The sequence below is a fragment of the Cicer arietinum genome, chromosome 6 (genome assembly GCF_000331145.2).
Source record: "Cicer arietinum cultivar CDC Frontier isolate Library 1 chromosome 6, Cicar.CDCFrontier_v2.0, whole genome shotgun sequence".
NCBI classification, from domain to species: domain Eukaryota; kingdom Viridiplantae; phylum Streptophyta; class Magnoliopsida; order Fabales; family Fabaceae; genus Cicer; species Cicer arietinum.
Window position 1 is genome coordinate 9,849,051 of NC_021165.2, and position 26,101 is coordinate 9,875,151.

A 26,101-nucleotide genomic window follows, 5' to 3' on the forward strand; every position below is an offset into this window, starting at 1 on the left:
GGGATTAATTCGTAGTTGAACATTTGTCTTTTGAAATGTTTCTTTTAAAAATTATATTTAAAGTATCACAATTGTTTTTATGATTTCATAATCATGAAATTTATTTGTCTCGTGTAAGATAGTTCAATCTTTTCAGTAATAATTAGTCATTTGTATAATAGTTATTTTGAATTTTTTATCAATTACTATTTGTCTCGTACACGATAGGTCAATCGCATCGATTAAAATTCATCATATGAATGATAGTTCATTCTCATCAATGTCAACTTGTTGCGTATATGGTATTTTTTTAAAAAAATTATCGCTGACAACGTGTCTCCTTTATGATGATTCAAATCAAAAGTGTCAACTTGTTTGCATGAAATAAATAAAATGATTTAAAAAAACAAAACAAAAGTATATACATGTACGGTGTATAATAGTTATTTAAAAATTATTATCATTGAAAATTTGTCTTGTGAATGAAATCTCATTCTCATAAGTGTCAACTTGTCAAAATGTATGATAGTAATTTTTTTCAACGACAACTCGTCTCATATATTTTTTGTTTGAGTAGCTTGTCTCGTATATGATAATTATGTTAAAAAATTTACCACCAAAAACTTGTTTCGTGTATGATATTTAAATTTTGTAAGTGAAGACTTTTCCCGTGTATGATAGTTATTTTGAATTTTTTATCACTGAAAATTTGTCTTGTGTATGAAAATTAAGTCATATCACGTACAACTTGTCTCTGGAAGATAATTACTTTGAATTTTATATTGATGATAATTTATTCCGTGTATGATAGTTTAATTTTATAAATTAACTTATTTTATAGATGATAAATCAAAACTTTTTCCGTGTATGATAGTTCAATCAAATATTGTTATGTGAATGGTAAATCCAATCACTTACAATTTTTCTCGCGTAACATAATTATTTTAAATTTTTTATGGATGATAATTTGTCTCATGTATAATAGTTTAATTTTATCAATGACACTTTAATGTAGATGATAAATCAAAAGTTTTCTCGCATATGATATGTATTTTGAATTTTTTGTCATTGAAAATTTATGTCGTGTGTCAAAGTTAAATCATATCACATACAACATGTCTTGTATAAGATAATTATTTTGAATTTTTTTTTATCAATGACAATTTGTTTCGTGTATGATAGTTCAATTTTATTAGTGACAACTTATTTGCAAATGATATATCAAAATTTTTATCGTGTATGCTTGTTCAATAAAAAGTTGTCACGTGAATGATAAATTTCATCACTTACAACTTGTCTCATGTAAGATAATTATTTTAAAAAATTTACCTATGAGAATTTGTCTTATGTATGATAGTTCAAATTTATTAGTAACATCTTATTTTGTAGATGATAAATCAAAAGTTGTCTCGTGTATGATAATTCAATCGAAAGTTGTCCCGTGAATGATAAATCTTGTGTAAGATAATTTATTTTTAATTTTTTATCGATGAAAATTTGTGTCGTATATGATAGTTCAATTTTATTAATAACAACTTATTTTGTAAATGATAAATTAAAAGTTGTCCCATTAATGACAAACTATATCACGTATAACTTATCTCGTATAATATAATCATTTTGAACTTTTTTATCAATGAAAATTTGTCTTTTGTTTTATGAATGATAAATTTCATCACTTATAATTTGTCTCGGATAAGATACTTATTTTGAACTTTTTATCAATAAAAATATAAATTATGAATTCATGGAATTTATAATTAATTAATTAATATAAATTATGAATATACATTCTTAAATTATAAATTACAGAAGAGCAACTGACGGTGATCGAAAAACTCACATCTAAACTTAACTTATTTTCAATATTGTTCATTTCAAAAATATATTTGGATAGAAATATAGATCATAAAGATATGATAAAAAATATGTAGATTTTTTTTTTTTTTTTTTGTGAAAGGAGATATGAAACAGCGAGGGGTGACCGATAACAAGCTGACGGTGGGTAGGATTTGAGAAGGAGAGAAGGAAGAAAGAAGACATGAAGATACAGAAGAAGAAGAAAGTTAAAGTGAAGAATAAAATAATGGGATTACAAAAATAGATGTGAAATCTAAAAAATTTGGCAGTTATTTTTTATTTTTTTTGACGAGATTGGCAATTAGTTTTTTAAAAATTTAACTTATGCATCAAGTGACAGTGACAAAACATTCATGTTAAAAAATAATCCCTCTTCATAAAAAAAAATAAAATAAAAATTCTCCTGTATATTAAAATGAATGAAAAAAAAATTAAAACTAATTTTTAAAAAAATCATTTACCATAATTATTATAAAAAAATAATTATCATATACGAAATTCATATACTATCATTACACAACAAATTTTCACTTATAAAATAATTTTTAAATAACTTTTTATACTATTATATACAAGATAAATTCTCACTTATAAATAAATTTAAAATAATTATTATATACGAGACAAATTATCATTATAATATTGAATTATCACACATGAGATAAATTTTCATTGATAAAAATTACAAAAAAACTATCATATCTAAAAAAAGGTTGTTTTGATGAGATTCAACTATCATATATTAGACAAATAATTATTAATAAATTAAAATTATAAAATAACTATAATACAAATGACAAGTTGTGGCCTATGAATATTTTCAAGTAATTATTACACATAGAGAAGTTGTCACAAATGAAATGAAAATCATGTATATCAAAAGTTGTCGCTATTAAAATTTTGAAATAATTATCATATATAAGATAAGATAAGTTGATACTAAAATTTTTACAAAATAACTAACATATACATAATAAATTGTGATAAATATTTTAGAATACCATATATGAGACATATTTTCACCGATAAGATTGAATTATCTTATAAAAAATAAGTTATCATTAATAAAAAATTTAAAATAACTATTTATAGTGACAAAAGTTAACTATTATTTATGAAATTTAATCTTTAACAAATATTATCTCTGTAAATTTATTTAAGTTTGTTTGCTTCATCTTTATTTAGTTATTTTTATTTGACGACAAATTTCTAAATTTTATAAATTAGTTTGTTATTTTATTAAAATAACATATTTTATAGGCTAAATTACATCTGTGGTCCCTTAACTTAATTTCAGATAACGTTTTAGTTTTTTTTTTTCCGAATTGGTCTTTTATTTTAATTTTAAGTGACAATTTGATATTTTATGTTTTAAAATTTCAACAATGTCATCATTTTTTATACAAAAATTCAACAAAATCATCAAAATTTTCAATCAAAACCCATAAAATTAATAATCATCTTCAATATAATGCAAATTTTATCAAATCCATAACTCAAATATTCAAATACACTCATATTTTGATCTCCAACAACAACAAATAAAGAATGAAAATATGAGTTTATTTCAAGATTTAAGTTATGAATTTGATTAAATTTGTATTTTATTGAAGATGATAATGATTTTTATAGGTTTTGTTTGAAAAATTTGATAATTTTTTTTGAATTTTTGTAAAAGAATGACAATATTGATATTTTAAAACATAAAATATCAAATTGTCACTTAAAATTAAAATAAAAGACCTCGAAAAAAAATATATATAAAAAACTAAAACGTTACTTGAAATTAAGTTAATGGACGGCAGATGTAATTTAACAAAAGTAATTTAACCTATTTTATAATGATGTAATTTAACCTATTTTATAATACATTAATTTTGTGTAAAACAAAAGTAACTTATTTTAAATTACATGTGGACGTGTGATCCGTGAGAACGCGCGAATATTTTACCAAATTACCAATAATTTATTTAAGAAAAGTTGCTACTTGATACCGACAAAAATACAAAACTGCACTTATCAAAAAAATTGCCACGTCAACACTTTTATAGATAATTTACTCAAAATTCAATTATTTTGATAAGGATAATTTGGTATTTTTGCTGGTATCAAACTTTTGTTAAGTTATATTTGGATGAACTTAATTGTGAATTACAGCATCCCTGTCGAAGTACAGACATCACCCTTCTCGGGGTTATATCTTAAAACCCAAAAAGAAAATACAGCAATAGTAGAATCTCGAGACTTTTAGTGCAGTTCATTTATTTATTTGATTTGATTTGATGTGATGATGGGACGAAAACATTTATAAGTTTGAAGAAGAAGAGATGAATTGATTTGGGGGAATAAGAATAGGAATAGGGTTTGGGCGAGGATGATATCAGGAACTTCATCATGGTTACCGGCGACTTCAGTGTCGGCTTCCGGAAAGAGAATTCAAAGGGAAATGGTTGAACTCAACAACGACCCTCCTCCTCATTGCTCTGCTGGTCCCAAGGGTGATAATCTCTATCACTGGATCGCCACCATTATTGGTACCCCAGGTTCCATCTTCTCAACCCTTAACCTAAACCCTACCTTCAATTATTACATTTACCATATTCTTATTTCAACATATATTCTCTTTCTAGGAACACCCTACCAAGGTGGCATTTTCTTCCTTGACATAATATTTCCAACTGATTATCCCTTCAATCCTCCTCAGGTATTGTTACTTTTTTTAGCTTATACTGCTTGAAGTTAATGCTTATTTCTGATACTTCATTATCCAATTATTAGCAATGCTTAAAAAATGTCTTCTCTCAGACTTTCATAAAATATAAGCAAAAAGTTAGCTAAAAAGTTGATGTGTCTGATTTTAATTTTTAATTGGATAGATTAACTTTTCAACTACATTTTTACTTATATTTCGTTTCCAATAAAATGGCAATGTAAGTGGACAATACAGAAAACTTATTGGGAGGTTAAAGTAATTTAATTGTTTTGTATTGCCTTGTTGAATTGATCTTCCAGGTAGTATTCAAAACTCGCATTTATCACTGCAATGTAGAACCTGATGGACATGTTAGTATGGGAATATTGAAGGATGGTTGGAGTCCAGCACTAACAATTACTAAGGTGCTACTTGCAGTTAGATCACTTTTGACAAATCCTGACCCTTGTAAGTTTGTCTAGTCTCTTCTTGAATAATCTTTGTCTCTATAGTACCACGGTTTAAATTACTGTTTTCATTTTGTCTTATATTTTTTCATTATCTTCAAAAAAGTCAATTAATGATGGTTTACATGGTAGATTTATACTCAGCTTTTTGCTTCCGATTGCAAAAAAAGAGGATAATACTGTATCCTTATTCATTAACTCCCTGTCTTAAAGAAGCATCATGGTTTAACAGGACGCCAACTAATGATTATGCCTTTTGACTCTGTGGATTAAATTACTTTATTTTCTTGTTTCAAACTTGCAGTATTAGTAATACCAGCACTTACAATCAATCATTACTCTAAGTAGCTGTTTATGATCTTGGAATGTGATGCAGATAATGCTGTTGTTCCTGGCATTGCTCACTTGTATTTGGGAGACAGAGCAAAACATGATGACATTGCTGCAGAGTGGACTGTCCGATTTGCTAAGTGAATATGTTTTAAGAGTCATTTGATTTGCTTGACTGAAGAATGATAGCAGTTTCACATTTTTCCAATACGTGCTTTACTTTCAGATGAATTTCACTTCATTGGAAGGAGTTTGTTGTATAGTTTGTCGATAATATTTTTCTACATCTTACAAATAGTTCATGCAGTTGTAACAAAACAAGCTTATCTCCTCCCTACAAGCTTTGATAAGATGACCTGCAGCAAGAACTGAAGCCATATATTATAAGTTTTGCTATCTTAATCTAGTTCAACTAATAAAGTTCTGTATGACAAGCTGAATCATGTCTATAATGACTAGTAGCTCGTTATTTCCTGCATATATCTGCTTGTTATTTCAGATAAACAACTTAATTGATCACTTATTTTGTAAGCGTCTCATCATGTGTTTATGCATAAACTATTTTAATAGTAAAAGATAAAATAAAATAAAATAATTTTATTATGGATTGTTTTCATAAACGATTTTGAATATATATATTATTTGTTTCCATAAATTTTATCAAATGGTCTTATAGGTGTTTTTTTTATTTATAAATTAACTCAAATAAATCACTCCAAGGAGTTTTGTGCCATTCTACTTGGTCCACTCATCATATTATCAACTTGATACAAATTTATAAATATTATCAACTTGATACAAATTTATAATTTCATCAAGAGATCTTATATAAATTATATAAATGGATGAAGATGATACCTTTATACATTTGGAAGTGTTAAAAGTAAAAGAGACTCTATGAGATAACAAAGGGAGAAATAATAGTTTAAGTTAAACAATTTTATAGATGAATTTTTTATTAAAGTAAAAAGAAATTTGAGTTGGATCGCGGAAAAGACAAAAAGGATTCAGTAAAATGTTGCAATTGGAGATACTATAAATGAATATACGAGAAATTGATTGAAAAAGTGTGGTCGTTGGCTGTAGGTACTAGAATATTTACTCTGTCCTACACTCAGATATATATATTGAATTGACTAATTAAACTACTCAATCCATTTTATACATTAACCGTCACTTTTTTGATACAACATTAACTGTCATTTTAGATAAAGAAAAAATTAGAATAAGTGTCGCCATATTCTTTTAATGTAGTATATTTAATGATCTTTCTATTCTCTGGATCCCTCTGAGGTAGAGTGAAGCACGCAGTTTGTATTTGTAACATAGTATTGTTGACCGTTGTGTTGGTATTTCTATACTCAACTACCCCAGAGTTAGGTGGGGGTCAAGCTAAGCTCAACTACCTCTCACAACTTAATACCGCCGTAGTACGCTTACAACTTTGAAGGAGAGAAAGAGATATGGCAAAGAAGAAGATAAGTGATTTGCGAGTCGACGATTTTGTAAAGGCCGGCTTATCAGCGGCTGAAGCCAACCTATTGAACCAACGGCTGCTCTCTCTCTCACTCTCCTCTTCCTCCGATCCTAGTGACACGTGGCGTCACCTCGTGAGCCGCAGAGTCCTTAAACCCTCACACCCTTATCCTCTCCACCAGCTTCTGTACTATACCATTTATTCTTCTCACCATTCTTCTTCTCCTCCTCTTTATTGGTTCCCTTCTCTGTAAGCTTCTCTCTCTATTTATACTTATACATTCCTCATTCTATTCTTCATTTTTTTATTTACTGTTTACTTTATTGGTTTCCACATTTATTTAGAGAGCAGGCTAGACGCACCAACCTCGGTCGTCTCATGGAAATTCACGGTTCTAAGCTTTTGGGAGAATCCTCCTACAAAGATCCTATTACTAGTTTCCCTCTTTTTCATAACTTCTCTGTTCAACACCCCGAGGTAACTGCAACTTCTCTTTCCATTTTCATTCTATTTCTGTCATTTCAACTTCTCTTGTATTTCTATTCTATTGCATTTGCAGGTGTACTGGTCTCTTGTTCTCAATGAACTTTCTATTTCCTTTGTTGAACCTCCAAATTGCATTTTAGATACTTCTTCTCACCCTTCAAAACACAGTGGAACTTGGCTTCCTGGTTCTGTCCTTAATATTGCTGATTGCTGTTTGCAACCCAGCTCCCACCCTAACAAACAGGATGACAGTATAGCCATCGTTTGGAGGAGTGAAGGATTTGACGACTCTGAGGTTAATCAAATCACTCTCAAACAACTTCGACACCAAGTCATGTATGTCACCTCTCATCACTCTCAAACTCTCTTATGAAGTTTGTTTTTTTGTTTTTTTTAATGTTTTTGTGTTATTATATTATTTTAAGGTTGGTGGCGAATGCAATAGATGCCAATTTCTCAAAGGGTGATGCAATTGCAATTGACATGCAAATGACAGTCAATGCTGTCATTATATATCTAGCTATTGTTTTAGCAGGATGTGTTGTGGTATCAATAGCTGATAGCTTTGCACCAAAAGAAATTGCAACTCGCCTCCGTGTTTCTGATGCAAAGGGTATTTTCACGCAGGTGTTCTTCTTTATGTAGTACTAAATACAACTTTACAGTAAAGCTATTATTTATTTCTCAGTTACCGATGTCTCTGTACAATATCATTTGTTCTGCTTGAATTTGTTTTCAGGATTTCATATCAAGAGGTGGCAAGAAATTTCCTTTGTACAGGTAAAATATGTTAGCGTTATACTTATGAAATCATATTTTAATGTCATACACTGCTACAATGTTTGTGTCTATTTATCTGTTCTGAAGATGATAATAGGCATCTTCAGGTTTACTACCCAAGCATATTTCCTATTATTCTTAACTTCGATTACAATTGCCAATGTCATTGAATAAACAAATGTTTCAATAATATGTTCCACTTATTGTTGTTTGTCCAAATTCAAGGCCACAATCCACATGCTGATGAAAAGTGTGTGCGTTCGAGCATATGAATATACATGATGTGCTATTGTGGGACAAATGATAGTCTATTATGGAACAGAAAAGTCTGTGTGTTAGAATAAAGGAGTCAAGCTGAATGTAGATAATCTTAAATCATCAAACCCATGTTGTATTTCAAGATTTCTGTTTTCTTTTTCTCTTCTGTTTCACTTTGTTTTATTGCATCTTTCATAGGCCCAAATCTAGTTACTTGATTGGATCACAGAAGAATGGCTTTTGCAAGAAATATATATTTTTCACTTATAAAATAGAAATGACATCTTAATCCCGATCACTCTTTAAGTCATTTTGTTTTACCTTTTCCGATTCCAAGTGAGGATTATATGAAAGAAAACTTTCTTGTTTTCCAGACTAGATGGATGTTTAGTATTCATCTACGTCGCTCATCACACATTTTCCCCATCATTACACAACTGCATCTCATTAGCCAAAATTTGTATTCTAGATGCTTAAATGCTTCTCTCAAACTATTTTACCATGCAAAACATGAAAAGGTTGAAGATATTTGGGCGCTCGAAGTCATGTTTGAATTTAATGCTGTTCCTAATCGCTATCACTGACCTCACTCTGCATCTTTCTTCTTCCAGTCGAGTCATTGAGGCCGCTGCATGTAAGGTTATTGTGCTCCCTGTGATAGGCAATGACGTTGGAGTACAATTAAGAGAACAGGATTCATCATGGAAGAGTTTTCTTTCTTCTGGCAAGCAGCATCCCAGGTAATGTGCATTACATTGTGTATACTATTAAGCCATGTTTTCGTTGAGACAATTGGTAAGTTTTCCTAACTAAGTTAATGACCGCTGAAGATTCTCAAAACAGAAAAGGAGAGAAGATGCATAGTTCTCACCTTGACATTTAAATCTTGGCAGGTCACATCATTACTCTCCAATCTATCAATCAATTGATTCTGTAACTAACATACTTTTCTCATCTGGAACCACAGGTAAAGATTCTCCCTTAAAAACGTATCAAATATGGACTACCATTATAGTGATTTCTGGTTCCATTTTTATGCTTCAGGGGATCCAAAAGCAATTCCTTGGACTCAACTTTCACCCATACGAAGTGCTGCAGATGGATGGGCTTTTATTGATATTCAACCTGGAGATGTCTATTGCTGGCCTACAAATTTAGGATGGGTGATGGGACCAACTATTATATATTCATGCTTTCTATCTGGTGCAACTCTTGCTCTGTACCATGGATCTCCACTAGGTCATGGTTTTGGAAAATTTGTTCAGGTGATTCCTCATAATTTTATATAGAGAATGTTAATGTGCGTTCTGGCTGAGGAAACAGGTTAGAAAGTACTTGGTGAAAAGGAAAGTATTGTATTGGAAATAAAAGAGTTTAAAGACTATGTACTGTTAGTGTAAAGATATTTTTATGTAGTCATAAAATCAGATCTTGCTAGTAGAAGTTTGTTAAGATATTTTAGAAAGTAAAATGATAAAATGACATCACGGTGATATCTAATCTGATAATTGTGTAAAAAAATATTGCACTGTTAGTTCATACTCCATAAAGTCAACAAAAAGTAATTTATTAGATCAGCGTGTGTCATGATAATTTCATTATTGGTAATTGAATGCTGCATCAACAGAATTCTTTACATTACACCAAAGCACACAATAATCATTTAACTACAATTGTTCAGGATGCAGGTGTTACCATTTTGGGTACAGTTCCAAGCTTAGTAAAAACATGGAAGAATACACAGTGTATGGAGGGCTTGGATTGGACAAAGATAAAGTAATGTCTCATAAATTTAAATAACCAAATAACTTATGTGAAAAATGAATTGAACTGTGGTTATATGCAGAACATTTTGTTCGACTGGAGAAACTTCAAATGTTGATGATGACCTTTGGCTTTCTTCAAAATCTTATTACAAACCCATAATTGAATGTTGTGGGGGCACTGAGCTGGGATCTAGTTACATCATAGGGAGTCTACTACAGCCTCAAGCTTTTGGAGCATTTAGCACTGCATCAATGACAACTGGTTTGGTCATCCTTGATGAAAATGGAGTTCCTTATGTAAGATTTTTTTCAGCATAGTTTCTATGTTTTGATCATATTATTTTATGGAAAATCCTAACAAGCGCCCTTATACAAATGCCCGAAGGACACTTGTTAAGCATCTAAATATGGAAATATAACTTTGAAAAGTGCATTGGAAATTGTGTGTTCAACTTTTGAATCCTTAACAAGTACCCTTAGGACACTTGAGGGTACTTGTTAGCATGACCCTTATTTTCTTTATTTATGCTTCAACCATCTTGACACTGAATTCATCAGTCCAATACCTGGCTGGGTGTAATTTTATTGTTTCAATGGGTAATGATTGTCATATGTCTCTTACACAATCCAAACGCGGGACCAATAAGTGCTAACTGGAATCCATAGTCTCAAAATCTTGAGATTGGCCACTAGAACCTCTGTAGCACTAACGCTTTTGATCGAAGGCGTGTTCTGGTGTCCGGTATGTGGCGGTGGTCGACACTGACACAGCACCGACTCATAGATTACATTCATTTGATTCATTTTCTCAAATTATTATCATTGTTGAGATGTCAGTGTCATGTTCAATATTCGTGCTTCGTAGACCATAACTCATTTCTGATGCAAAAACCCTTTGATCCTGTAACACATTCCAAACTGGATAGCGTTTCCTCTAGCAGATAACCAAACTACAAAAAATGTACATTATCTTGTATATAACAGAAATCTTATCTTTTGGTATAGACAATCTAGGCTTTCTAATTTATTTGATCTCTTGGACCAATATGACAGCCAGATGATGTTCCTTGTGTTGGTGAAGTGGGCTTATTTCCTGTATATATGGGAGCAACTGATAGATTGCTTAACGCCGATAATGAGGAGGTCTATTTTAAAGGGATGCCCCTTTACAAAGGAAAGGTATATACTTTAATAAATATACTTACCACCAATGTGACCAATGACTTTCACATTTTGATAAAACAATCTTGAAGTATTAGTTATCTGAAAATATTGTGATTACAAACGCTTATTGTACCGGCTTTCTAAGAGCCTAAATAAGTTGGTTACTTACATCTTACTAAATGCTTTTTGTGGTCTACTAGTAAGCACATGTACACACCTTCCAAATTGCACATAGAAAATTCAGAAGTTAGAGAGGATAGGAATACTATTTGACTTTGGATGTGTTGAATTGAATAGTTGAATGCTGTTAGTAGCTATGTAAGCTATCAATATTATAACGTACCTAATCTAATGCTACTCAGATATACATCAAGGATTTTCTGGTAATCCCTTTGCAGATTACTTAATCGATGACTAGACTAACCAAAATTTTAATTATGCTCGTTCTATTATTCATCAATTTTTTCTGTGAGTTTATCTATATCTTTTGATCTCTTAACATGTTATGTATTGGCAGGTTCTTAGGAGACATGGAGATATAATCAAAAGAACTGTAGGAGGCTATTTTGTTGTACAAGGGAGGGCCGATGATACCATGAATCTTGGTGGAATAAAGGTACCACATCAACCACAATATTTATGTTTTATATATCCTTGAGTGTATTATGTTTCCTGATTTTGCTCCTCTAAAGTAGCAATTCACTTTAGGGGGTAAAATAGATAATCTCAACCGATGGTGAATAAAGCGTTGGTTGATATTAAGTGCACATTCATTGATAAGAATGCAAAGTTCTTTTGTACAAAATCATGGATTCTCCAAATTAGTTCATATTTTTTCTTTTGCAGACAAGTTCTGTAGAAATTGAGCGCGTATGTGATAAGGCCGATGAATGCATTTTGGAGACAGCTGCAATCAGTGTTTCTCCTGCAAATGGAGGTCCAGAACAACTGATCATACTTGTAGTTTTAAGGAAAGGATACAGTTCCAGCGCCGAAGCTCTAAAGAAGAAATTCTCCAAGGCCATTCAAACCAACCTTAATCCTTTATTCAAGGTCTAACCCTTTCATGGATCTTAGTCCATTAAAATTATGAACTCGATGACGTTTATTAATATTCATAAAATTTTGAGTTCCGCATATAAATCAAAATTTTAATCCGACTTGTGGTAATTTATCGATTCGATGTTCACAACTCTTTTTGTTACTATATGCAGGTAAGCCTTGTTAAAATTGTGCCTACGTTTCCTCGAACAGCTTCCAACAAATTACTGAGGAGAGTTCTGAGAGATCAAATGAAACACGAGCTATCAGTTCATAGCAGACTTTAGTGACATTATTAATTCGCTATGGACCAGGGCATGGGTCAAGGTTCAGTTCATTTCATTTCATGTGGAAATAGTATGATGATGTATCACTGTAGTAAGTATGACAATGTCTCTATCAGTAAAAGACATTAAGAAATAATGAAATTAATTCATTGAATGAACTGATATCTGATTGCAAGTGGGTTTTTAAATATGCAAGAAATAATGTCGGTATCTTTTACTGAATTGTTTAATATTTTGTAGAGATTATATTTATTTTTTTGACCTGCAGTGTGATTATGAGAGTACCTTTTCAAGAAATGTCTGAAAATTAATACAAAATAAATATATTAAAAAATTATGAAGAAATTAAAAGTTATTAATTAGAGTTCATTGAAATAATAAAATGTAATCCTATTATGAAATTTGATAAAACTATTGATTTAAGTAATTGATAAGAGAGAAACAAATAAAAGTAAATCAAATAATATTGATAATTGAGTGAGTTAATTACACGAAGGGTTACAAAAATTTATATAATTAACTATATAGTCAATAGATAAATAAATAAAAAACTAATTAGTATAATTAACTATTCAATTTAATTAACTAACAATTGATATTCTAACAAAAATAATTCACTTTAGACATTATTTTTGGAGACAAGTAGGAAAATTAAGATTTGTTTGGTTGTGTTTTACTTTTTAGTTTTTAAAAATTATTTTATAAATAAATTTTAGAAAACTGTTTTTAAAAAGAAAATTTAAAAAAAATATGTTTGGAAACTCTAATTTTTAAAACAGTTTTTTATTAGATAGTAAAAAAACTGAAAAATAAAAAGTAAAATACCATTTATCTGTTTTGTTTTCTTAGTTTTAAAAAATATAATATAAAAATAATTTTACAAAAGAATTTTTAAAAATAAGTAATTTAAACAAGTTTTTTAATTTTAAAATTTTTAAAATATTAAAATAAATTTTTTTAATATGAATCAAACAAATCTTTATTTTTTCCACAATTATCTGCTATCCATAATGGGTGGATTAAATTAATCCAGTTAAATCTATTAGAAATTTATTTAAAAGATATGATTGACCCATCATTCATTTGATACAAATCATTCAATTGGTGAGCAACTTGATTCACTTATTTCCTACTATCTAATAAAAAATGAAGCAACTTTTATTATCTTTATTGTCATATTCTGCATTATTTTTGGATAGCTATGAACTCGGTTGATCTTCACCAATTGGTGAGCAACTTGATTCACTTGCTACTATTATCTCATATTATTTTTATAAGTCATATTGTTTTTATAAGACAGATTGAATTATAATTTAATTATATATTTTAATTTTTATTGACTAAATTATAACTCAATTATTTTTTATAAAACAAATTGGAGACATTACCTACACAGTTAATATCACATTAAGTTTTTCATTTGCTCTCAAAGATTAACTCTAAAGATTAATTAAATCATAATAGATGATGTGTTAAATACTAAATAAAATTGATTTTTTATACGCAATTATTTATATAACGAAATAATGACCCTTGAATTAAATTGAATGGATCTCCTTAATAACTCATGTGGCTCTCTTTGCCTTAACCAAACAAAATTCTCTCACTATTTCACTTCCCTCCTTGACTTTCTCTCTTCTTTCAAATTACCTCTTTCTCCCTTTTCAAAGTAAACTATCGATATTGTTTTTTATTTGGTGTACGAATGTCACTTTAAATTGATGTATGAATTAGGCTAGTGGACTATCACTTTAATGTTTTTTGACTTTATTATGAAGCATTAATTAAAATTATAATCATGTCTTAAACTGCAATTTCTTACCTTGAGTCATAGAGAAAAAAGGGCAGTGATGAGAACGAACACGCTCTTCTTTTCACTGCTATAAAGGTATTCATTTTTGCTTCAACAAAATACAACATCTAATTATTAAAAAAAATATCAGAAAATTGATGTTTCAGATACAAACAAAATTGTCACGATCCACACCCAACACATTAATAAATTGAAAATTCGAAAGATGAAGGATGTTACGGGACACCAAGAGTTCCGATTTCGAAGTTATTGAATTGAAAAATAAGAAGATTAAGAGTTAATATTGTAATTATATATGATTCATCATATATATATAAATATAATATAAATTGTTAAATAATCTTTTATTATTAATTTCTATAAACAATTCTCAACTTTTTACTATCTGAAAGAAAAAATTATTCACTTTGAAATTCTTTTATAAAAAATTAATATTTTTAATTGTTAAAAAGATCGTTATAAAATCAAAATAAAAAATAAATTTTTTTAAGAAGTTAATCTTATAATTTTATAGTAACTAAAATATATTAATCTTAATATAAATTATTGAGTTGCTTATCAATACTCTTTGTTTTATTCTCTAACACAAGTACTTTACTTTAGAAAAATATCTATTGCTCCTGAAAATGTGAACTTTTCATTTTAGGAAATTTACATTTCATGTGCTCTCATATATATATAGAGAGAGAGAGAAAGTGTGTAATAGTGTATTAAGTGAGAGTGATTTTTAAGCTAAGAGATGAGAAGATGAAATAATGACTATTTGATTAAATTAAATAGATATGATAAAATTTAATCACAACATCGATTCAATTTAATTCAATGATTATTTAATCAAATTCATTTAAGGATTATTATTTCATCTTTTCAACTCTCACATTAAAAAATTCGCCTCATATATATATATATATATATATATATATATATAGGCCAGCAATCATGCCAGAGAATACATAAAATGTAAATTTCTTAAAATGAAAAGTTCACATTTTCACGCCAATGGGGCAACATATATATGTGAATGTGGTGCTCAATAAATGACATACAGGAATTGGTGTGTATTATTTGGGATTTTAACTATCACGCGTGAATTAGTTTTTTCTAAAATAAAATGATTGTGTTAGAGAATAAATAAACAACACCACCATTGACAAATAAATCAGTAGTTTATATTAAAATTAAATATGTTTTTAATTTTTACAAAATTATGAGATATTAAATTTACTTTCTAAAATGATTACGCTTTATTTTTTAATTTTATAATGATTTTTTTAAGAATTAAAAATATCAATTTTCTATAGATAAATTTTAAACCGAAACTTCAAAATGAATAATATTTTTTTGTTTAGATATTAAAAAATTGAGACTTTTTATAGAAACTAATGATAAAATTTTATTTAAGAGTTAAATGGTTATGTAACGTTTTATATTATATTCATATATATCGTCAATCATATATATAATTACAACATTAACTCTTAATCTACTTAGTTCAGTAATTTCTCATAAATCCTTCTCCTTATGTTGATCTTTAGAACATATACACACAATGTTCCAACTGATTTGATTGATAGAGAGAGCTCTTCCTTTTAATTATCGGATAGGATAAGGATTCAGGAATATGTCCATGTCATATTTACAATTTGATATTCAAACTTGAAAGCAAGACGTGTGCTTCTAGAACATTTAATTGCTTGTTGCTATTACGTGTGACATAAGTATTTAAATGCATGTCGCCCTCTCAAATTATGTATTTTTATTTTATTTTTAAGATGATGGATTTCACCATTTTGTATATAATATCTTTTACTGTTTTGTGGATAGCATTGGAAATATATTAAACCATGATCGGATAAAAAATAAAGTCATAAGTGACGTTTTACTTATAGTAAGTTTGTTTTTTAGGTTTGATCTTTTTGAAAGTTTAATATAGTTAGTTTGTATACTTAAAAATCTTTCATATTTCTTAAAAAAGTAAAATCTATTTTTAATTATTTTTAAATAAGTAATTAATTTTTTTATAAAAATTAACGAGTTAATAGTCTAATAAATTAAATTCTATTTTGAAATTTAAAAATATATTTTAAATAAGATAACAACTTTATTTTAGTTTTAAAAAATATAGTAAATATTATAATAATTAATTTATACAACTGGGAGATTTTAGATTCAAATTAAGACTCAAAATATATAATATCTTATTTTAAATTTTATTTTATAACATAGTTAATTTTTTCAAAAATTAATCTATTAAATTACAAAAGTATTAATAACATAAATCTGGTACAAAATTTACTAGAATAGTAATAATTGATGAAATTAGTATTAGGAGAAGAGAGATAAAGCTTGTATCAGATAACGGTGTTGAAAGCAATTGCTTTCACGCCTCACATTGTTGTTGTCGTTTTCTTGGAAACAAAACAAAGTTTGAAATCACTACCACTCGCTGAATTTATGATTTTACAAAAGTGAATATTTGAATATTTAATTTTCTCATTAAACTTACACTTCATACGTTTGATCTATACTCCAATCACACTCACAATCGCTACTCTACTCTCATTTCTGTCTCAAGCAATATCGAGTTATTTGAATTTCAAGTATGCAAATCACACAAAAACACTATCTTCAATCCTCATGCTTCTCCCCCATCTCCCCTTTCTCTTTATTTTCTATTACTTTGTATGACTTCAATCTTCCATTTCTTTTTTTTGTGTGCAAATGTTATGTTATTTAAATCAATTAAATTAAATATTTACTATATTTACACTTTTTACCGACAAAAGTTCAAGTGAATTTGATTTTTTTAATTAATCCAATGAAGCTGAAATGTATCAAAGTAGTAATTATAAAATTCTTAATTAGACATTGTGTTTCAAACTCACATTTACGAAATATATTAATGTTAGTATGAATTTAGTGCATCATCATTATTCATAGAGATGACTTTTGAATATACTACAAAAAAAGTTAAATTAACTAAGACTTTTCTTATAATTTTTCAACTCTAAGAGATTTACTAAGACTTTTAAGCTTTCACTAAGTAAACATGTTGCATTTTCGAGGGTCAAATGCCCTAGCAAAAAAATTGAAGTTATTTTGTTAGGTAGCTCTAAAAAATATAATAATTTGGATTTTACAAGGGATATAGTCTTATGTATTGCCACATTAAAATTTTGGTATAGCTAAAGTCCTCGGTAAATAAAAGGTGAATGTTTTTTTTCAAAATTTTACATTACCTAGGTGAAAATCCTGGATAATGATCTTTTTTGTGACAAATTTTTTAAAATTTAAAATATGTTAGTATATTTGTAGTGTATCTTTTGAAAAAATGTTATTTTTTATATTTGAAAATATTAAAAAATTTATTTTATTTTTTATGTAATATATTGTATTTTTGTATATATGTTATTTAATGTGAATTTTTATTTGTATTTTAAGAATGAATATGTTAATTTGTGATAATATTAATATATTATAATTTTAGGTCATTAATTCATTATAATAATATTTAATATTATTATACTTAATTTAATATTTTAGTTTAACGGGAGAATTTTTTAAATAGACAAAAAATTACAATCAATTATCATGAATAGACATTTAATTTTACGTTTAGCGTTTAATATATATTAAATTTTAAATGGTCCAAGTTGGACAGTTTGAGAATAGAAAACTAATACAAAAACTAATGTTTATCATTTTGATAAACACTTAAATAATTATTTATTTCCAGAAATCATTTATCATTTTGATACTACGCGTCCATTTTTAATACAAAAACTTATGTTTATCCAAAAAAAAAAATTTACAAAAACTTCAAGTATCAAAGACTCTTCGATGGAGTAGCTTAACCAATAATTATTTGTGTTATTTAGGTACTCCGTTAGAAGGAAAGTGATATTTGAGAAGAGGGGCTTACTGTGATTATTGTTTTTTTATTTGAATTATTGCAATTATTGTTAAAATACAATGGTCTAAAATTATCGATAAAATTTATTTAATAATTCTTAAGAATTATTATATTGAAGAAATTAAATATTTATTAAATAAGGACGACTTAAAAATTTATAAATCAACGATACGAATATGTTGAGTGACAAATCTATGGCTTGTAATTGGGGTTGTTGCCCCACTTATTTTTTATTTTATTTTGTTAATTTATTGGACATTTAATTTTATGTGTCCACATTTTTTTCATCCGCTAAATAATAATTCATATTGTTAAAGGAGATTTCTTGCAATCGACTTAATTTAACCGACGAAATAGTTATAATTTTTAGATATTAATATATCTTTGGATTTTTTTTATGTACAATAGTATAGTTATTGTAATCTCTAATTTTTTATATATTATTATTTTTATCACTAGAACAGTCAATTAGTAATGTATTTTGAAATAAATATTAATAGAATATGATTATATTCTAAATCGAAAATGTGCAATTTCTTTAGCATTATAGATATGAATTTGCATTTAATATCCAAAATTTCTGCATCCGCCCGTGTATGTGTATAATCTACTTTGGTGTACTAAAATTGTAGATGCTACTTTTGCGGAGAATAATGAGAATTGTGTGTAGAACACTACGACGAGCTTTGACAACGACCACTCGTCAAAGTTGCTAAGACTCGTACTATGAAATACTTACGTAATTACCACAATGTGGCACTCTCTCGATTCATCAATATGGGTTCCCCACACACGTACGCAACCTTATCCATTTATTCTACCCAACAGTCACATGTTATTCACTATTTATTTGCTCATAAATACTGTACACATTTTGTTTTATCTTCAAATCTACATTTTTTTTAAATTAAAATTGTACAAAAATATTAGAAAGCTCAATTATATTTGTATTAGATTACCCTATAATAGTAGTAAAAAAAATCCATTACATTCTTTAATCATATGGTAAAGAACGTAATTTTCTTATGGAATAAAATATTGAAGTATAATAGTACCTTCTTATCCATAAGAAACAAACTGTTAAATGAATTATGCCACTTGAAGTCTTTCATGGGTCGAGTATACTAAAATTGAAATGTACATACATTATTAATTTTCATTAACGATTACTCCTCCAACCAATTGGACTTGGACGCGATTATCGTGTTGTTGTCTATTCTAACGGTTCTTATCGTTATAAATACTCCAAAAGCCACTCACTCTTTCACAATATTCATAACACTCACTCACTTACAAATCAAAAATCAAATCACACACAAAGCCTATGGAAATATCTGATTCTGATTTCATTGGGTTGATACCCGGGTTACCGAGTGAACTCGGACTCGAGTGTCTAACTCGTTTACCTCACTCGGCACACCGAGTCGCTCTCCGAGTCTGCAACCAGTGGCGCCGCTTACTCCAAAGCGACGAGTTTTATCATCACAGAAAAAAAACCGGTCACACCAAAAAAGTCGCTTGTTTGGTTCAAGCCCACGAACAACCTCGTCAATCTGAAGCGGAAAAACCAACTGGGTCAACTCAACCGAGTTACGATATCACTGTGTTTGACCCGGAAAATATGTCATGGGACCGGGTCGACCCTGTTCCTGAATACCCTTCCGGGTTACCGTTATTCTGTCACTTAGCAAGCTGTGAAGGGAAGCTTGTTGTTATGGGTGGGTGGGACCCATCGAGTTACGGACCTTTAACGGCGGTGTTTGTTTACGATTTCAGAACGAACGTTTGGCGGCGAGGAAAGGACATGCCGGAGATGCGTTCGTTTTTCGCTACCGGGTCGGGTCATGGTCGGGTTTACGTTGCGGGCGGGCACGATGAGAATAAGAACGCGTTGAATACTGCGTGGGCTTACGACCCGAGAAGCGACGAGTGGACGGCGGTGGCTCCGATGAGTGAGGAACGAGACGAGTGCGAGGGAGTGGTTGTCGGCGGCGAGTTTTGGGTGGTGAGTGGGTACGGTACGGAGAGTCAAGGGATGTTTGACGGGTCGGCGGAAGTGCTGGATATCGGGTCGGGTCAGTGGAGGAAAGTGGAAGGAGTTTGGGAAGCAGGTCGGTGCCCCAGATCGTGTGTTGATATGAGGGAAAATGGGAGAGTTATGGATCCGGGGCTCCGAATTGGGGTTTGTAGTGTTAGGGTCGGGTCGAGAAGTTTGGTGACTGGATCTGAATATGAAGGAGCACCTTATGGGTTTTATTTGGTGGAAAATGAAGATGGGCAAAAGCGTAAATTGATAAAGATACGTACTGTTCCTGATGGATTTTCTGGATTTGTTCAATCAGGGTGTTGTGTTGAAATCTAGTATGGTGTTTATTCTTATAATATATGATCTTGATAAGTTTTATTAGATACACCAACATAAAAATAAAATATTTTTAATTAATTTTATATGTTTGATTTTGGTATAGTGATAATTATAAATTTTAGATGCATTAAAAATATTCAGTTCAAATCTAGGGACATCAGATTTATGAAATTACCATTAAACTATTCTACAATTTAATATTATTAGTAAGACATTAAATATATATAATATATTATAGATAAATATTATTGTAGATATATCTATTTTTATCGAAGAAATTTATTTTGGGATGGCTGTGATCTCTCTCTGTCATAACTAAGATTCGTCCTTATTTTCAAGTGAAGTGAAAGTAAATAAATACTTTTATCTGACTTATTTATCTTTCACAATAGAAAAAATAATAATTTATTAATTCACATGGGAAAAGCGAAAATCTCAAATTTAAAAATTTGATTTATTATAATAAAAAAGTTTAACTTAATAATATCTAATATTTTATTTAGTAAGGTACAACAATACAAATTTAGGAGAAGTTATTGATAAAGGAAATGTTAATAAGTAATCCAAAGACATTTTTAAAGAATACAAAATTCAAAGACATTTTTAAAGAATACAAAATTCAAATAAGATTTTGAAAGCAACATATCCAATGTATATTTTTTATTTTTCATTAACAAGTCTCTTGAAACATTTATGACTCATTTGTTAATTATTAGGTGTGTTGAGGTGAAGATTGTAATTTGAATTTACAATAATTTAAATCATTTTATATAATATATCGTGAGTCTTATTCTGTTAAATTTGTTTGACGAAAATATTTAAATTTTAAAACTTCTTTTATTTTTATTTTCATTGATAATTTTTTTAAAAAATTAATTGTCTTTTACCTTTTTCTAATGTTTTATAAAATTAATAAAATATTATTTGAATATTTTTTATATAAATAAATTGATAACCAAAGCAGATTGTTTGTTATCCATAAAAACGAAAAGCAAAAATATAAAATGTTTTGATTCTTGCATATGCTTTCCTTAGAAAACAACAAAATGGATAAAATGAATCCATTTTTTTGATACATTGGTGATAGTAATGCCGATTCATTATTCTATTCTCAATGAATTAATTAAGGACAAGCAGTTTGTGGATAGGGGCCTTGTCCCTTACCTTCCACCGAAAAAGAAAATTAATGATAAGTAAACATGTGATCTTATGCATATTTTGAGACCTTGTCCAATTTGCCATTTGTGCAAGTTTAGACTTGTTTCAATTAGGGCGAGAATATGTCTAAGTTAGGTCATACTTTACTTAAATATGACATAGCTTTTATTTATTTATTTATTTATAAATATAAAGCCTTTATTTTAAATTCTAGTCATGATACATACAATACATTTTGAATTCTAAAACTAATTTTAAAATGAGGTATTTTTAAAAATAATAGTTATATTTATATTTTAGTAATTTTTAAAAATAATTAAGATTACAAATTAGTTGTTATTTTTTTGTTAAACAAAAGATTGAACTTGTAACCTCCTCCAAGTTTCCAACTTCCTCAAACCACTAAACAAATTTAGGATTTCTTAATAAAATTATTATTATTTTATTTTTTTGGGATTTTTAAAACTCCATATTATTTATTGACTTGTTGTAATTATTTTTTGTTAAATATTTATTTTTCAATCAATAATAAAATTAAACTATTTAATATCTGTTGAGACATTGTTGAAGTTAAATAAGATTATATCAATTTTAATTTTTTGAATGAATTATTAATTTTTATTTTGATCATTGAAAATGTGAAATTATAGCATAAAATGTTAAAATACAAAAGCATATTTATATACTCATTTTTTGGTGTTAATGCAAATTGTTCTTTTATTTGTCACGTTCCTTTATCTTATCAAATTCAAACTGAGTTTCAAAATAATTTAAAAAAGAATTTATGAAATACAAATGTATTTTAGATAATTCAAATTTTATATTTCGAAAAATTTAATTTTTTTAAAAGGGTAAAATTAAAAAAAAAATTATTTATTAAAAAGTGAAGGTAAAAGTATAATTAGGTAGGTATAAAATAAAATTTTATTTTGTATATCATCATTTGGTTGTTTCTCTCCAAACTCTAAATAGAAAGTAAAAACAAAGTCTAAATATAAAAACAAAATCTAAATATAAAAACAAAAACCACTTGCGTAAAAAATAAACACCACAACATTACTTTTTTTAAAGTTTTTTTTTTCTTACATTAAGTCTTTTCGAAACTCTCAAATTTTATTTGAATTAATTGATTTAAACGCATTTTTTTTTATATTTTTGTTTTTTTTTTTTACCTATCAAAAGAATATTTTCAGGCTTTACGCAAAGGCCTTTGTTGCCTGTCCTTTGGGTCAGGCCTGGGTCTAACCAATCAATGGAGAAAATTTCTTTTGTTGTTCTCAAGTATTTTCAAAAGGCCCTAATTTTTGTTACCTATCAACTTATATAAAAGTTTATTTTGTATATAAACTCTTAAACAAACTATTTGGCCTATTTATAAATAGGCTAGAAGAATACTTGTCCTACTAAAAATAGGCTTATGGGCCATATTAACCTTGTCATCGTTATTCTATTTTATTTTACAAAAGTGCACTGGAAAAACTTTATAATCCACACTTGTGCAATACCTTGTATGAATATATTTTTGTACCAAATTTTCATATTCCATCGTAGATTAGATCAATAAATATGAAACACAATTTTAAAAATAATAATTGGAAATTTATTAATGAATAGAAGTATCTCTAATTGGTTCGACAACAATAAGTCTTATTGTTTATGGTGACTTATGGAGATGTGGTGCGTGGCCATTAGAGGAATTCTTTGTTTGGTTTTGCTTGTTCTCTTGGAGTATGATTTATCACCATGGCATAGTGGTGATTTGTCCTTAAAGATTTGAGGTTAGCCTTTAATACGAGGATTCAAAGTTCAAACTATTGATGTTGAATTTGATTTGAATGTAGCAATGAAATTGGTCATGGATGGATGTACTATTAGACATCCTTATATTTTATTTGTTGATTAGATAATAAATAATATTATACATCCATTTGGTGTACTACCAAATTATGAATAACACCATGTGAGATGAGTACCTTAATCGATGTAATTCTAGTGATTGGTGAAAATGTGTTGAATAAATCTATATTTTTTCTTTGTCTAAAACATTTGGCTACAAAGCGAGCCTTGCATTTATCAATCATTCTATTGGGTTTTAGTTTCTTTTTCAATATTCATTTACAACCTGTTGATTTGCAACCATGAGGCAAGTCTACAAAAGTCAGGTCATGTTAGACTTTAGAGAATCAATTTCATAATTTATTGCTTCTTGCAATAATTTTACATCCAAAGATGACAAAAGCTTCTTAAAGATTTGTAGGGTCCTCTTCTAAGGTATAGGTCGTATAACGGGGTCCAAAATCTTTAGCAAGTCTGACTCTCTTACTTTTTTGAGTTTCTGTTTTGCCTTTTTTGCTGCTTTTAGTGCTTCTTGTCATGGGCACACGACTTGATTCACTGCCCCCACTATTTCTTGATTTGAAAGGGAATTTATTTTTATAAAAGTCAACATCATTTGACTCTATGATCACTTTTGCATTTAAGTCATAAAATCTATGTGCTTCACTTTTTACTGCATATCTAATGAATTTACATTCATAGGCTATAATGACGAGTTTAATTTGCTTGAGATCAGAGATTCTGACATAAGCCAAACAACCTCAAGTTTGAAAATAAGACAAGTTCGGTTGTTTTTTCTTCACTATCTCGTAAGGAGATGTGGTGCGTGGCCATTAGAGGAATTCTTTGTTTGATTTTGCTTGTTCTCTTGGAGTATGATTTATCACCATGGTATAGTTGTGACTTGTCCTTAAAGATTTGAGGTTAACCTTTAATACGGGAGTTCAAAGTTCAAACTATTGATGTTGAATTTTATTTGAATGTAGCAATGGAATTGGTCATGGATGGATGTCATGTTAGACATCCTTATATTTGCTTTGTTTATTAGATAATAAATAATATTATACATCAATTGCATCAATTATCCTTAAGTCATGTTTACGATGTCGCTAACCAAAAGGAGCATGTTTTTGCCTATGATTGAAGTGATGTTATCTTTTATAGATACTTTTAATTTTTCTTTCAGTTCCTGTGTTTGTTGGAGCTTAAGCCCTTTTTCCCATGAAAAAAAAATCACAGTTGTAAGTCTTAGTTATAATACAGCCTTAGGTCTTGAAGCATATATCCAATAGTAATACACAGTTCTTAAACCATAAACTAACAAACATTCAAATAAGCCACTAACTTTAAATTTTAGTCAAGCCTTAATAGACTTTGCTAATTTACAGATTTAAAATTTTGTCTTGTATTATATAGGAGTTTATTTTTTACTATTGAATTAATAAAATTGTTATATCTTATTTTATCTAATAGTGAATAATAAAACTTATTAATTCAATTGGAAAAATAAACTTATACATGATACAAGATTTATCCCACTTATGTATTATAGAATTGATCGCATTAACCTTTGACTGTATCTCTAAATTATATTTGTGGTGAAGTCAATCTCTATCTCCAATGTAAGTCTAAATAGATTATTCATTCAAATTAAAATGACACTTGTAAATAACTTTAGCTCCAACATTAAATATAAACTCGTATATTTAAAGTTACTGTTCCTTCATCACTTTAAAACAATTAAAAGTTATTAAAACTATTTGAAATATATACTCTATTTGATTACTACTATAAGGAAAAATTATTTTTACTGTTATTAAAAAACTCAGTTAATTACAATTAATTTTTTAAATTTTATAAAAATGTAAGTCAAATTTTTTAAATTGTCTTTTTTAAATTTTTAGATATATAACTAATCGTATATGCTTTTGAATTAAATAAAAAATATAAAAAGAATAATAATATTAAATAATTCAAATTATATAAGAAACAAAAATATTAAACTCTAAAATGTTTTATTCCTTCACCCCCAAATTATAAATCACCTTCAAGATCTCACACATATTAAGAAAGTTCATAACTTTTGCTAAAATATTTTACAAAGGTCTTCTATTTTACCTTTGCTAAATTTTTTAGAGTTGCACTCAATATCTTCTATCAAAATAGATTTATTCGGTATTAACAACTCACGGTGGGGAAGAGGGATTTTCTGTTGAGAAGAAAAGTCAGATTTTTATTTTCAAAAACATATCTATTAATATCCTTTAAGTTTTATTCAATTTCGGTTAATTTTTTAAGTTTATTTTATTATTATTTGATCTTTTAAGTTAAATTATATTTGTATTATTAGTCGTTTATTTAGATTTTGACAACAATTAGTTTAATTGACGTTGATAATTTAAAATTCTATCACATGGTTCATCAACACG

The 26,101-nt window shown here is 28.3% G+C and overlaps 3 protein-coding genes across 4 annotated transcripts; all 3 read left to right on the forward strand.

Moving 5' to 3' along the window:
• The first annotated feature begins 3,981 nt into the window (after positions 1-3,981).
• Positions 3,982-5,806, forward strand: LOC101507732 (constitutive photomorphogenesis protein 10). The gene is made up of 4 exons (XM_004504270.4): positions 3,982-4,382; positions 4,470-4,543; positions 4,852-4,999; positions 5,375-5,806. The coding sequence occupies exons 1-4, from the start codon at positions 4,214-4,216 to the stop codon at positions 5,470-5,472; spliced, it is 489 nt and encodes a 162-aa protein (XP_004504327.1). The 5' UTR covers positions 3,982-4,213; the 3' UTR covers positions 5,473-5,806.
• Positions 5,807-6,592: 786 nt separating this feature from the next.
• LOC101508054 (probable CoA ligase CCL12) lies at positions 6,593-12,817 on the forward strand. 2 transcript variants are annotated; one of them, XM_004504271.3, is made up of 14 exons: positions 6,598-7,054; positions 7,150-7,282; positions 7,365-7,627; positions 7,717-7,918; positions 8,031-8,071; positions 8,941-9,069; positions 9,223-9,296; positions 9,374-9,594; positions 10,011-10,105; positions 10,176-10,392; positions 11,149-11,274; positions 11,777-11,875; positions 12,106-12,312; positions 12,474-12,817. In XM_004504271.3, exons 1-14 carry the CDS (start codon positions 6,792-6,794, stop codon positions 12,585-12,587), a joined length of 2,184 nt encoding a protein of 727 aa, XP_004504328.1. In that variant the 5' UTR covers positions 6,598-6,791; the 3' UTR covers positions 12,588-12,817. The 2 variants fall into 2 exon arrangements, with proteins under 2 accessions (XP_027191678.1, XP_004504328.1); XM_027335877.2 differs by lacking the exon at positions 11,149-11,274 and having other exon boundaries at positions 6,593-7,054.
• Positions 12,818-19,637: 6,820 nt separating this feature from the next.
• F-BOX1 (KFB-type F-box protein) lies at positions 19,638-20,675 on the forward strand. The gene has a single exon (NM_001278966.1). It carries the CDS (start codon positions 19,638-19,640, stop codon positions 20,673-20,675), a length of 1,038 nt encoding a protein of 345 aa, NP_001265895.1.
• Positions 20,676-26,101: the final 5,426 nt, after the last annotated feature.